The 14,529-nt window shown below is 45.7% G+C and overlaps 1 protein-coding gene across 1 annotated transcript in view; it reads left to right on the top strand.

The window, feature by feature from the left end:
- GPC4 (glypican 4) overlaps window positions 1-14,529 on the top strand; it is a 69,757-nt gene that overhangs the window by 20,966 nt on the left and 34,262 nt on the right. The window contains exon 2 of the mRNA XM_055727476.1: window positions 10,977-11,135. Within this exon, the coding sequence (XP_055583451.1) occupies window positions 10,977-11,135 (159 nt within the window). The remainder of the gene's footprint in view (window positions 1-10,976; window positions 11,136-14,529) is intronic.

Below are 14,529 nucleotides of genomic sequence, written 5' to 3'. Positions count from 1 at the left end.
GCCCCTCGCAGGTCAGGCTCATTGCTTGGGCCATGGGTATCTCTCAGCTTGAGTGAGGGGGGATTTGGGGAGCGAAGGCCCTCAGGGTTGGTCCGTGGCGAGCCAAAGGGGCGTGAAATGCTGGCTGGAGCCAGCCGTCCATCAAGGGGGACCTGAGGGAGCTGGGCCGCCAGATCAAAGAGCTGATCACATTGTATTTCTGTGAAAGTGGAGTTTGCACGTGGAGGCTGGGCCCTCCAGGCCAGCAGCGCAGCGGGATAAGGGTACGGCTCCGGGTGCCGACACGGTGCTGCTGGGTGAGAGCGAATCTCTTCCAGACCAGGCCTGGGAAGAACATTACACCCAGCTGGTCTTGAAATGCTGGTGTCAGGCTCTTCCCAGCCTGGTAAACCCTTCCATTGTTCGCCTGGGTGGCGGCTGTGGCACCTGCAGGGCAGGGCCATGGGGCGGAACTGTCTGTGGCTCTTGGCGGGTGCGGATGGGCAACCTGCGTGAGCGAACTTGTTCCTCCCTGGCCCTTGGGCTTCAGCCATTCCTGACAGAAGCAGCCCAAAGCTCACAGGGCACCTCTGGGGCATGAGCAGAGACAGGGGAGAGTGCCCACTTCCCTGGCATGAGCCAACTGTTGGGTTATAGCTGGACTTTGCTACACCTGAACCCTTAAAGCTTTTCATCTTTTTGTTTATGCTTTCAATTACCAGAAATCTGAACTACTGCCCCCCAAAAACCCCAAGCAGGCAATACTCTGGCTCACTTTGGCTCGCCACCCCTGCTCCCGGCATGGGATCCTGGGGATCAGTGGTGCCGGGTGCTGCAGTGTGGGTGGGTGGCCCTGTGTGGGTGGCCGGTGGCACGTGGGGTGGCAGGAGGAAGGGAAGAAGGAGTCGGTGCTCTGCCGACTGGTCCAGTCTGGTGCTGGTCCAGGCTGCCTGTGCGGGGTGGGAAGTAAGTCCTGCTGTTGGCAGCTGTGCAGAGCGAGGGGCTTGTGTGGGTTTTGCTGTCACTCACTGCAAGGGGAGCAAAAGAAGACCACCTGTCCGTGTTACCTAGGGCTTTCAGGTGGTCCTGGCTCTGCACCAAGCCCCTGCATGCCACCCGCTGTCCTCCCTGTCCAAAACCACCCAAGGCAGGGAGAAAAGGTGTCTCCTCATGGATGAGAAACACCCTGCAACTTCCCAGATATTTGCCTATTTATTTGTATACTGCTCTTCAATAGAGTTGCTTGCAGCTTGGTGTTGTGTTTTGCGGGTTTTTGGGGTGGGGTTTTTTTTTTTCCCCTTCCCTTCTGTGTAAGGTTGGTCTCAGAATTGCAGCAGGTTCTGCAGTGCCTGTTTTGGATCCCACAATACAGAATTAATCTCTCTGAAATTTAATTAACATCTCTTGCATTCCAATTTATAGATTAGATTATTGTTTGTGTAAAGCCTGGGATATTTTTTAAATTTTATCTTAAGTCAAAAACAGGAAATTGTGGCTGAATTTCACAAGCTTTGCTTCTTATTTAAAGAATTAAAAACATCTTTAAGTTTTGGTGCATTTTTTTAAAAACTTTGCTTGGGTCATAGCTTCCAGCTCACATGCCCTTAGTACTTCTATTCCTGTTGGTGTGCTTTTAACATGTGGAAATGGTAGCTTTGCTTTGTGCAATGGTTCATGCTTGTTTTTGCGTTTACAAGCAGGAAAACTTCACTTCTGTGGAGCCCCTGCATAGCTGGCGACATTGGAAAGGTGGGATGTTCAGGGAGGTTGACCACACAGCCACAGCACCAGCACCTTGGGACAGTGGCTCTTGCTTTGAAATGTGCTGGTTCCACCATTAGGAAAGAGCTGCAACTTTCTGTGGTGGTGCAGCTCTCAACTGGAGAGACCTCTGTCAGACAGAGTGCTTCCACAAAACCATGAACACCTTACTTTGAGGGGTTTTGTTTTGGTCATTTGTTTGGCTTTTTTTCCAAATAAAGCATAATCCTCAGAATCACTAGGACTGTATGACCTCAAAATGTTGCTGAAATTTTTGAGGGTCATCTACTGCCAGATCTGGGACTTGCCAGCAGATGACCAGTCTGTTGGCACAAATAGGTGAGGTGCATCTCACAAGAAACTACTGTGTGGCTCTGAAACGTGTTTTTGTGCATTGATGCTGGAATCGGCTATGTTTGAAAAGGAAAAAAAGAAACATTGCTGGCAAAGTTGCCAGTGGTGTGTTCCTGCTTCTCCTGCCTGCCCATGTCTGGCGCCTTCTTGCACCAGGCAGCCTCCCTGATGGAGGGGCTGAAACTGAAGGGAGACAATATTGTTAAGAAGGAAAAATATTCCAGTCCGAATGACAGTGTTTGTGGTGGAATTTGTTTTGGTTAAAAGCTGCTTTTTTGGCAAATAGCCTGAAGCTTTATGGAAAAAACCAAAGAGGCAGGTTTTTTTGGCTTTGTTTTGCCGCCTTAATGGGGAGTTTGAGGAAAAAATTAGAAGTCTTACCAAGAAAGTAACTGTCTTCCATCCAGATCTCTTCTATTTACTGTTCCTTGTGCAGGAAGCTTCAGTAATTCTGTGTATTTGCTGTTCCTAATGGATTTCCCACCCCCCCACCCCCCCCCCAACTCTTTAATTGCATGAAGTTATACTTGGTGGGGTGTTTGGGGCTTATCCCTGTAAAATGTGCTGGATGACTTTTTTGTTGAATTTTTACATCTGATCAATGGCTCTGCGCAGGGTTGTTTTTTTTTGTTTTGTCATGACTTTTATTCTTACCTTTTACATATACTCAGAATTATTGACTGGAAGTGTTGGGGTTTCTAGCTGTGCTTTGGTTGATGGAGGGACAGGGCACTACCTGTCTCGGCCATCCTGGAGATGGATCTCTCTTGTGCCTTGTGTATCCATCCTCCTTGCCAGAGAAATGGAAAAAAAGCAAAGATAATTTTCAGCATAACTTGTCTGTTGTGTAACATGTCTCACTTAGTGCATGTAGGCAGACACACATTACAAAAACTATTTCATGCCTAAAGAATTCAGTGATAATAAAGAGAATTTGCATTTCCTAAGTTCTCACTCAGTGATGTCAAATAGGGTTGTTTTGTTTTGTTTTTTTAATTAAGAAACAACTCCTGGTTTTCATTGAAGGTTTCTGTCTTGGCTAGAGCCAGGGAGAGCCCTCTAGTTAACCAGAGCTGTTTTACTCTCCAGGTTTGTTTAAATAATTTTAATTATGTAGGGTTTTTTTTTCCCTCTTGCCTTATTTGTATATTCAGGTCTTTGTGTGGTTTCTCTTTCTTTTGATGTTTGCAGAAATGCATTATCTTCATCTGTCTGGTTTGTGTTTGGTGTGCCACTAATTGACTCAATATCCTGTTTGTTGGAATGAAAACACACTCTAACGTGGCATATTTTTCCAGGGTGTAAAACCTTGCAGTATTCGGGCCACCCTGTCAGGAAGGAAATTGTTTGTTACACTGTGGAAATGAGGTGGTGATGGTATTTTTCCTCAGGTGAGTAGGGTTTTAACTTTAAACGAATTCTTAAAACCCTGCTGAAGGTGAGACCCTACATCCTCTTCACTTGGACATCACCTGCAAAGGGTGTAGTCCCAGGCTCTGATGCACTGTAGGGAGTTCGAGTTTGGTCCTTGGGGACATCCACCTGAACCTCTCTATTGCCCCAACCTCAGTAGGAGAGCTGGGCAGGAGGGGGCTGCAGCTGACCAGTGATGCTTCTTCAGCGCTGTGGAGAGTGGAGACAAGGTCTTGGTCTTTTTTTGTTCACGGTTGAAGAGCTGCGTTAGGAGCGTGGGAAGGGCTTTCCTGGTCTTCCCCCCCTAGGAGGGATGTCCCAAAATCACACTGGTTGGCCTCAATGGGCTGTGTTTGCCCAGACTCGGTCCTGACTCTGTCATCAGCTCTAAGACCAGCTTTGCAGTACTAATTTGGACCTGAATGGGTGGAAGGCAAGAGCCCTTTTTGTGTCCTAAGTTGCTCTTTCCAGTGGAAAATTAAGGTTCCTAATGTGCATTTGGCTTAATGTACACACGTGGATATAAATCTCTCTTGTTCTCTTCAGTCCCTGACCCTCTTGGCAGTAAATTTGGGAACCCGCAGCTGTCAACAAAGCGAAATGGAAAAACAGAAGCCAGACAGACTTTGGTTGTGTACGATATTTTAAGTAACTGTAGGTACGCACTATAGAAATAATTAGGATTATTTGTTGTGTTGAAGGGAGATATGTCACTGAGATATTGTGTGCGCTGGTGTTCCCTGCGCTTGCAAGATGGATTAGCAGCTGAGTTAACAGATGCAGTAAAGCTCGACTGAAAATAGTTGACGGTTGTTAAGCGTAGGTGAAAGGGCTTTGGTTTGCGTATCAAAGAGTGTATTTTGACTGCCTGACAAGTTTGCAAAAAAAAAAAAAAAAAAAATCATTTCAATATTATAAACTTTCCCTGTGAGTCTGAGGAATTCTTCTGCGCCATTAGAGTAATCAGCAGAAAACCAAAATGCACATTGATTAATAACCTAAGTGGAAGCGCAGGGGAAACAAGTGGCTTTAACATTAATAAGGCAAATAAACCATTTATATGAAACGGTTGCTAATTGAGTGGGATGTTAAATATGCTGCACACTGGCACATGCTGCCGAATTGCAGTATTTCCATAACCCTACCAGTTAGCTTTGGGAGCCAACTGCACATGAGGATGTTTTCTGGCCTAAAAAATCCTGGGCAGTTGGAAGAAAGGGGTGCGAGTGGGGACAGGTATCCATGATGGTTGAATTCAGGGCCAGGGCTTCTGTAGCTGGTGCCCCTGTGCCCGGCTAGAAGGCAATGCTGGCTGCTGACCTCCACAGCAAGGACCTGGGTATGGGTACATGGGGTGCTCACTCTTTTCTGGTGCTTTTTGGGTTTGAGATCCCAATGGCAATTGGAAATGTGTTTGAGAAGGGAAATCTGACTGGTTGCATGGTGGTGGCCTTTAGCATGGGAAATGATTTGTACTGGAAATGGGATATGTTACATTGTGTCTGATGGTGATAGATGTGGGAAGGATGCTGCTCAAAGCACTTCTCCACAAAGTGTGCAATTGGAATAGTGGTTTGGGCTGGAAATAGCACCGTGTGCTTGGGAGCACTGAGGGAAATACAACTTCCAAATGTCGCACCCCAGTTTGACACACTCCAACCATAGGGTACCAGCAGTGCTGTGTTTGCAGGATGTGAGCTTAGAAATTTCTAACTCTGCTGCCGTTCGTGGATGCAGGACCTCAGTGCTGTTTTATCTCTCTCCTTGCTGGCACGTGACTGTCTCCACAGGAGTATTCTCCCCAGTAAAATAAACAAGTCCCACAACAGCACAGCTTTAAAGCAAGTGCGGAAGACTGACCACCAGGTGAAAAAGGAATACTCCGATGAGAGTCATCAACTAAAAATTAAAGTTTGCTGTTTATGCTAGGTAAAAAGCATGCCTTCAAGCAGTGTGCGTGTGTGACAGCTGGGGAGGAGGCTGTAGGGTCACTTTGAGTTTGCAGTGTACCTCTGAGCAGGATTTTTTTCTTCCCTTTGGTGTTTGCAGCCTAGTGTCCTTTCACCTGGAAATACTTATATGCCAAGGTGCTATCTGCATTTTAGTAGTGCTCTTTGATAGCAGATATCTAAAAGCAGCATAAGCAGTGATTTGAGTGACCCAGCCTTGCCTTGCAGGGCTGGGACAGTGGTGGCTGTGGGGTGTGTGGTTGTGCCGATAGCCTGTAGAAGTTGCGGCACTGATGCAGATGAGCAAGAGATCATGGTCCATTCCCGGAGGTGCCGAGCATCCCTGGCTCATTTTGTAGCCAGGAAAACTGGGCAGATTTTGGTATATTTGGTACAATTAAAAGTGATCGGATTGGGTGGATGGTTCAGCAGCCTTGTCTGTCTCAATGACTCCGCTGGAGTTGATTGCAAGCTCACGCTTTTCTTTCTTCTTGCCCCTTGTTAATGTGGGGCTGGAGCAGCAGAGCCGTGCTCAGGGGTGATGCTAGTGTTTCTTGTCATCTTTGTTGGGGTTTTTGTAAAGCCTCAGTAGCATGTCAATTATATATGATGGGTGGAAGCCTAATATTCTGTGATAATTAGATGGCAAGTCTAGTGTGAAATCGGATTAGACCCTGACATTACAGTCCAGGATCCCTTTGGTAGTTGGTTCAGAGGAAGTCATAAAACTCTTTTAAAGATGACACAAGCCCATGTGTGCTAGAGGGAAGAGGCAGAACATGAGGCTGAAATGGTAGCCCTGCCTACTGGTCCTCCAGCAGTGTTCATCTCCCGGTTGGCTCCTCAACCGGTCCCCCTTGCCCCAGCCTGTTTTCTCATATGGGAGCAGAGCCCAAAAGTAACATCTCAGGTTGTAAACTGATTTGGCTTGTTTACTGAGCTGCAATGAAGGGTTAGGCTGCGTATGGGAGTCTTTTAAAGAAATAACCTCCCCTGTCTCCCAGCAAACCACTCCTGAAACTTTAGCTAGTTTTGCTGATAGCTATACTTAAAGTATGAACTTGATCAAGGTGAGGAGAAGCAAGCTGCGAAGGCATGTTAGACATCCAGAAACAACATTTTTTAAAAGTTCTTGGAAAATGGTTTGGTGAAGGGAACTGCTTTTCAAGATCATGGAGCCCCAGAGTTTGCGCTGCACACTTACTCATTCGATGAAAACTGCAAAATAGTTACTTGTTTGGAAGAAACTCTGTGTGCTTGGAGTCTGCTAAATGTGGTGTTTCTGTAATGGCTTAAATCATAAGTTTGCAAGATTACCTTTCTGAGCACATTTCCTTGCATGTGCAGATGGTAACATCGTGTGCCATTGCATTTCTATCTTTAAACCACCGCCTCCGTTCGCCAGAGGTGTGCTGTTAACTAGCCAAGGAGCAAGCTTCTTTCATAATTTTGGTCCCTCATTTCTCCCTCTGTATTCATATGCAATATAAAATAGAGAAAAAGTCTTGCTGCAACAGGCCATGGGAAAGATCTGCTGTAAATGCATGACAAGCTGCAGTGATGGTGTGCATATGCGGTAGATATTTATTTGGAGTTATTCTCTGCTACTTAAGCTCTTTTTGCCATGCAGCCCCCGATGTGATGATTGCACACCCTGCCAAACAATTCAATAAAAAGCCTAACTTGAAAGGAAGCTGTGGCAGAGTTATATTTTTGCAGTGCTCACATGGTGATAAATTAGAAAAGCTGCCGAGTCTTTAACACTCAACAGTAGATGAAGAGTTGCCTTGTATGGGCATTGTTTGATGAGTTTTAACTTGGGAAATAATTATTGCCGAATGTGTCCTTGACAGTGAGCGCACACCATGAGTGTTCTTTACATAATATACATAAACATTAGATCTCTGTTTAAGTAGGCCTAAATGCTTGTATTTTTCACTCTTTTTTTTTTCCCTTGGAGGAGTTAGCTGCCAGTTGGAAAGATGAAGAGTGTTGTCTTTGGTCTCGGCTTTAGGTTGGTGTTCTCTGCATGCATAACTGGTCTGTGCTCACGTGGACCACTGGCAACAGCTGCTTTCCAAGCTTCATCATTTTAATTCCTCTGCATACCATGGCTGTAGCACTGTTGTCTGACAGTGCCATGCTTCGGGGTCTGTCTGTGGAGGTGTAAGCAGTTCCCAATGCTAAAACCGCTCTTTGAAGGGCGTGTGATGGATCCATCACCTGAGCAGGCAATGGGATGCTGGACTGTTGCATTGTTCTCCCTGCAGACTCAGGCACGGAATGAGTCCTGTGGATGGATGCTGAACAGATCAGCTTTGCTGGCCGATATTAAAATGAAGGCTAGACATCAGGTTTCTTGCAAATTATGTCAGTGCATGTTTCTTTGCTCAAGCAAGGGTATCTTCTCAGGGATGTGTAGGTGCCAAAGACAACCCTTCCTGTGGGAAAACTGGGGCCCCCAGTGTCTTTCAGTGACTCTCCATTGGTATCTCCCACTGTGGTGTAATAAAACTGCAAGAAATGCAGCCCACAGCCCTAAACTTTCTGTTTTTTAACATTGAGTAACACAGTGCATCCTCCTACGATTAGCACTGAGTAGCCAGAGCTCCTCAGCTCCAGACAGGTAGATATAATTCTTGATCACAAGCCAAGACCACATAGTGCTGACAAGACTGAGAAATATCTTCCATAATTAGATTGCTTGGTCATTCATTTTTGAATGTCTGAGTTACATTTTGGAGCGTAATTTCTTAATGATCAACCAAATGGAATCTGTGCAAGATTGATTTACTATCAGTAGAGTTCTCCTTGCTTGGCTTTGCATGTATGTCCTGGGGAGGCACCATGCAAATCTGGGATGAGAGGCATCAAAGAAAAATGGCTTTGCTCTGTAACATTAGGTGGGATGGTAACTTTAGTTTAATAGGATAAATAGATACAAAACTGTTAACTTGTATTTGTGAAATATTGTGGGGTTTTATTTGTTTATCATAAATAAATCAGAGTAGTTGTTAAAACCACAGTTTCAGGGATCCCAGGGCATCTGTGGACAACTTCAGAAGTATCTGCAAAGTGTAACTAGGAAAAGAAATCCAACTATCAGTAGGTTTGAATGTGCCAAGTAGGGTAGAGGCTTACCACTCCAGTACAAAAGAATGGGAAGTATGTAAATTGTGACAACCAAAGGCAGGCATGCATTGTGGAAATGGTACTGAAATCATGAAGTAGGTTTCAGGTGAAATATTTCCAACATACTCCCTCCCATACAAGAGTTTTGCAACTAAATTATTTTGACACCTTGAAACTAGCTGTCACTTGAGCTCTAATTATTGCTTTGCTGCTGTTTGTTTCCCGTTGTGTCAAAGAGCCATAGTCCTGTATTCGAACTGAAGCAAAAAGATTCCAAGTGGAATAAAGCGGTGGTGCTCGGGCACTTTTTTTTTATTTAATGCTTTCTAGTAAGGCAGGCTTATAGAGGAGTGCCCAGGCATGCTCTGGGATGGATTGGTGGGCAGGATTTGAAAATCATGGGTGTGAGTCTTCTAAATGAGTTAGCAAGCTAAACAGAGCTGCATCCCTCTGTGCTGTGCCACTTAGTGCCGTGTATTTGCTGCTGGAGGTGCTCCTCTGAGACTGAAAGAAACAGAGTCCATGAAAGAAAAAATGTATCTGTAAGAAGATAGCGAGATTTGTCTGTGTTTTCTGAAGGCTGTGCCTGACCAGTGCCACTTCCCATAACAGACTTCGAGCTTTCCGTAATTGAAGAGCAGCGGATGGTCTTGTGCAATAAATCAGCTGTGGCAGAATTATCTGTCGGTCAAGGTCGCTCTGTAATGCTAGGGAAAACAAACAAACCCTGTAGCACAAAAGGAAACTAGATTTAGGGGGAGGGGTGCTTAGGAATTATCTCTATATATATCTGTATCTATATATAAAAAAATATTTGTATCTTATTTTAAAATGGTCCTTAAGTGTCTGAAAGGAGAGATAGAACATTTCTGGGCTATAAAGTCATGCAAAGTGATGCAAAGGTTCAATAGCTGGGCAAATGATGTTACAAGATCTTGTGCAGGGCAGACAGAGCAGCAGCTGCTTGTGTTAGTCACGGGCAGGCTTTGGTTTGCACTGTGCAGAATCTGTTTTTGTTTCTCTGAACCCACTTTTGATTCTCTAGCAGGTAGGATGGTTCTTCAGTAAGTGCATGGTTCGCGGCCTGTCGTGAAGATGTTATTTTCTGTGCAGGGGCTGACAAGTCCTTTGCACTCTGGTAGTGAGTCTCTGAACCTTGGTGGTAGTTAAAGGTTGTTGGTGACTTCCAGGATATAAGCAGGTAGGGATGAGCCTTCGCTTCTCCATCTGCTTCCTTGGGATGCAGGGTACGGTTTGGCAGCAGGGTGTGAAATGGGAGAGAAGGCAGCAGCTTACTTGTAAGCTGTGTCTTTTAAAATACCATCTGACTTGAAAGGATGAGTTTCTCATCCTGACTGCTTGTTTTGATCATATCTTCAGCGTTGACAAAGATTTGCACAATTTGCCCAAATTTTGAACCACTTTATCATTAGCCCACCTGCCTGTGACAGTGCTGCCTTGTGGGGCATGTCAGAGAAGTTGGAGCTTGAGGTTTGCTACACAGAGTTTATCTTGGTCCACAATACTTGACAGCAGCATTTTATTGGTGGTGCTAGAAGAGGACAGCTTCATCCCGCACTGCAGCAAGAGGCTCTAAAAGCGAATTATGTGGGGCCAGACCCTGTATTCAAATTGTGAAGTTTTGAAGTGGAGCTGTGGTAGATACTGAAGCACTTTATGATTCTCTGACCAAACCAGTTTGCGAGGTGACCCTTAGGAGAGAATTATTTGTGAAGGCAGAAAAGTCTGTTTGAATTCTCCAAAAACATCCACCAGTTTCACCCAGGATGATGACAAAAAACTGTAAATGTAGGAGCTGGGAAATATAAAGCTTTTTCATAAGCCATTACATAAAACAAGTATATTTTAGTATCAGTGATAACTGTGCTTCTGAGAGAGATTATTGCTCCTGCGGTAACTGGGGGGCGGGTTGTGAAGAAAAAAGGATTTATTTGTACAAAAAGGACCATTGCCATTGATACTATGTTGTGTATTCACTGAATGAATTAGAAGTAATTAAAATACTCAGCAGAAACTTCATAGAAGATATCATAGTATATACAGGTCAATTTGCTCATTCTTAAATGATACTGAGCAAGATATGTTTGTTTTGTTTATTAACCGAATAAGTAAGAGGACACTTTATAATGTTGCTGCAGAAAGACAACGCATGGTATTTGCATGTGTGGCTATGAAATTCCTCTACAGAATCGAGTTTTGATATGCCTGGTCCATCAATTGCAGTGGCAGGGGGGAGGAAGTGTGCCGTGTCCCCTTGGGAGGATAGGGGGCTGCGGGTCCTCGTGCCCCCTGCCTTGTAAGCTGACCTATTTGCCTTTGCATAGAGAGGCCTTTTTAACTCGGGGTGTTTTCTTCACTGCTTTTCAGGTGACCACTTGAAAGTCTGCTCTCAAGACTACACATGCTGCTCTCAAGAAATGGAGGAGAAGTACAGCCAGCAGAGTAAACACGACTTCAGAAACGCTGTCGTAGAGCTTAGCAATCACCTACAAACCATGTTTAGTTCCCGATACAAAAAGTTTGATGGTAAGTGCAGAGACCTTGAACTTGTTCTCCTTGGGATAAAATGTAAAAAACAAACAAACAAACAAAAAACACCACCCATCCTGTTGTTCTTTATGTAGTTATTCTGCTGTGCCTCCCCCTTTGCTGGGAAAGTTCATGGTTCATGGCTCAGGGGGCAGAGCATGCCTTGTTTTGCAATCCCGTGAGAGAGAACTATCTGCTGATTATGCCTGTGTGTTTCCCAAAGAGAGAGATCTTCCTTTCTGATTAATCATTTGAAAAAAAAATTTCTGCTCTTAATGTAAGATTGCAGTTAGTTTTGTTGGTACGTCCCTGCAGCACGTGTAACGGTAATATGCGCATCTTGCAGCCCTGATCCACAAAAATGCTGATCTTTCCCAGTGTGTTGTGAACCAACAGGATTTGTATCTATCTCACTTAGCCTTTGGAGCTAAGCAGTACAGCAGATAGAGGTGGTTTATCAGAGGCTGAGGGTTCAAGTGTGATGCAGGATCAGAAGCAAAATGAACAAAGTCTTGGCTGAGTTCCTGTCGCTCGAGTGACGCTGTCTGATAGGCAAATGACTGGTCTCAGAATTGCCTTGGGATCTGCAGCGGTGTCCCATCAGACTGGGCCTCTGCAGGGCATGCCAAGTTCACGGAAGCTGCAGGAAGAATCTCCCTCTGGAGGTAGCTGGCACACCCCTTCCCAGCATTACCCACCTTGCGGCCGGGTGCCTTTCTTTTGGGAGTGCCTCTTGCAAAGAGTTGAAGTTGATGCCCAGGCATCAGACACAGCACCCTTATGAGGTCTGAGCGGTGTGTCTCAGTTTTGCTGCTGAGTTCTTGGTTGTGACCGTTCCTGCAGGGTGCTGCAGGCACTGCAGGGCTCCCAGTCACTGCAGCCCCTGTGCCTGGGCATCCCCAGGAGGGGAGGAGCAGAGTATCAGGCTCCTGCCTGTGTGTCCTTGTTGGCTGGAGTAATGAGGCAACACCTGGTTGCACATGGAAATATCTGAAGAGTCAGGTGGACTAGATTGCTGAGACTGTTCTGCTCATAGGTCATCATCGCTGTCTGGTAGTAGAGGACAATTCCACTGCACAGCTCCTCTGGACCTTTCTTTCCCTTGTTCGGTCATTGGTTTGACATGGATTTTCTACTAACATCCTGAAGTCTGTGCCTTGAACCTCCCAGGGCCTCCTCTACACTATTGCAGCCCCTTTCTTTCAAAACAGATTAGCACTAGGGTGAGCGAAGAAGTCCCTGGGTATGAAATTGCAATGAGTCAAAGAGGAATTACGCAATCATCTTGATAGCATCTAAATCTGCTAGCTAAATATTTCTCTCTTAACCTCTGTTGTCTCTACCTGCTGGTACACCAAAGGAGTGATAGAGAGAGAACAGAAGTGTCTGGACTTGCAAGCTTATTAAATGCAGAACAAGACACTTAATGAAATCCAGCCCATAGATAAGCTCTTTCAAAGAGACTAGATGAGCAGCATCTACTTCACCTTAAATGAACGATGAGGCTTTTTGAAATGCTGTGTTGAAACAAAGAGCATGCATGGTTCGCTGTATTAGCATCCCTTACGTGGTGCAGACATACTGCTAGGTGTGTCTGCCCGTTTGTAGGGTGAGAGATGGCTGCAGGGCTGCATGATGGTAGGGGGACATTAAGCTAAGCTGAGCTGTATAGCTGTCAAAGCACAAGGCTTCAAAATGGGTGAGCTTTGCTAGGGAGCCCTGTATGAGCTAGTTAATTTGTGCTGCATGGCTTTTCCACCAGCCCCTCGCAGCATGCCCTGTGCTGGTCTCATCCTGGTCTTAGCCCTGGGAGTCCTTGACAGGCAACTCTGGAAGGGGATGGTGCGATACTGTTCCTAGAAGCTGGATTTACTATGCCCAGCCTGTCCCCGAAGGGTGTTTCTCTGCCCTGCACAAAACTAATGAAGGAGAATTCATAACCTCCTCAGCTTGTACCAAAGCCTAATGGCCCTGTCTCTGAGCGTTTGCTAATAGCAGATCTAAATCTTCATTTGCTGCAGACAAAGCTAATTTAGGGATTCTTTAATCTTACCTGGGGTGGAAGCAGAGATTAACTGATTATTGTCGTCCATCATTTACCTCTTGGAATTTTTTTAATAGTGACTGCCTCTCTCTCTCCAGCCCAGCCACCTGGAGGCCTAAGGCACATCTTCAGCAGCACTCCTGTTGGTGGCTGGGGCTCGTTGAGGAGTCTCCCCTCTGAGGTCCTCAGACTCTTCTGCAAACATTTTGGAGTGCTGTGCCCTAGACTGCCGTGGTAGTTTCATTTGGTCAAGAGCCTGCTGTTGAGTGATCAGCTGCCTGTGGTGTGGTGTTCCCTTCCTTTGGTCCTGGTGTTTGGTCATCGGATCAGCTGGTCAGTTCTGCCTTGCATGTTTGACGACTTCTTGTCCAAAGTAATTCTTCCCACACTTTTTGATGTGATGTGCCCAAACTACAGGAAGGAGAGACAATCAAGACCCATATATTTGTCCTGACCTCTAGGGATGAGATTGGAAAAGCACGTGATCCCCTCCAGAGCTTTTCCTGTGCATGGGCCCATGCTCTGATTTTAGCGTTTGCAGCTCTTTGGGGCTGCCTCATTACTAGTAGCCAAAGCTATTCATGAGCTGTGCACCTTCCTCTGTTTAACAAGAAATCCTCTGTGCTACAGCTGTGTAGGGGGACTGAGCAGGTAAGATACTGCAGAGACCAAATTTACTTTGCTTAACTGGCCTCCCAGAAAGTGGGATGAACATTCTTCTTGCAGGGTGACACATGCCCATGCTGCGAAAGGCTACTCCAGGATGCAGCTCAAGCAGCAAACTGTGTCTTCCAGCATTTTGGGAATCTTTATGGGTTCTCTGGCTGCTAATCTCTTAGCCTTGACATTCCAGTCCTAGAGGAGAAGCAAACCCATGCTGCCTCCGTTATGTGCTTGACCTTTGCAGCAGTTGCTGCTGCAAAAGGATAGTCAAAAAGGCGGCATGTCCTTTGGATGGAGGCTGTGATGCCCTGTGGCTTTTGGAGCGTTTGCATCAGCTGTTGCTGGAGCACTGTGTGCTGTTGGAACCGTTGCCAGAATTGCTCTGATCTGACACCAAAGCCGTACAGAAATGGATTATCTCCTCTTAATCGGGAGCATGGAACAAGCTGCTGATTATCCGTCCCCAAAGGGCTGACCAGAAGTAATTTTGGCTCCTAATGCGTAATGCAACAGCGTCAGATCCTCCTGCATTTGTTTGGTTTGCAGACACTGGGAGAAAACTGGAACTTTGGAGTCCCATAATGTATATATCCTGTCTAAATATTTGCTTACGGTATAGCTATGTATGTTCCTGGGGGTCTCCTGTTGTGATTTAAACCACTAGTCTGATCCCAGTGTAGCAGT

The sequence above is a fragment of the Falco cherrug genome, chromosome 15 (assembly GCF_023634085.1).
Source record: "Falco cherrug isolate bFalChe1 chromosome 15, bFalChe1.pri, whole genome shotgun sequence".
Classification (NCBI taxonomy): Eukaryota; Metazoa; Chordata; class Aves; order Falconiformes; family Falconidae; genus Falco; species Falco cherrug.
Note: the sequence above shows the minus strand (reverse complement) of the source record. Positions and strands in the feature narration are given on the sequence as shown.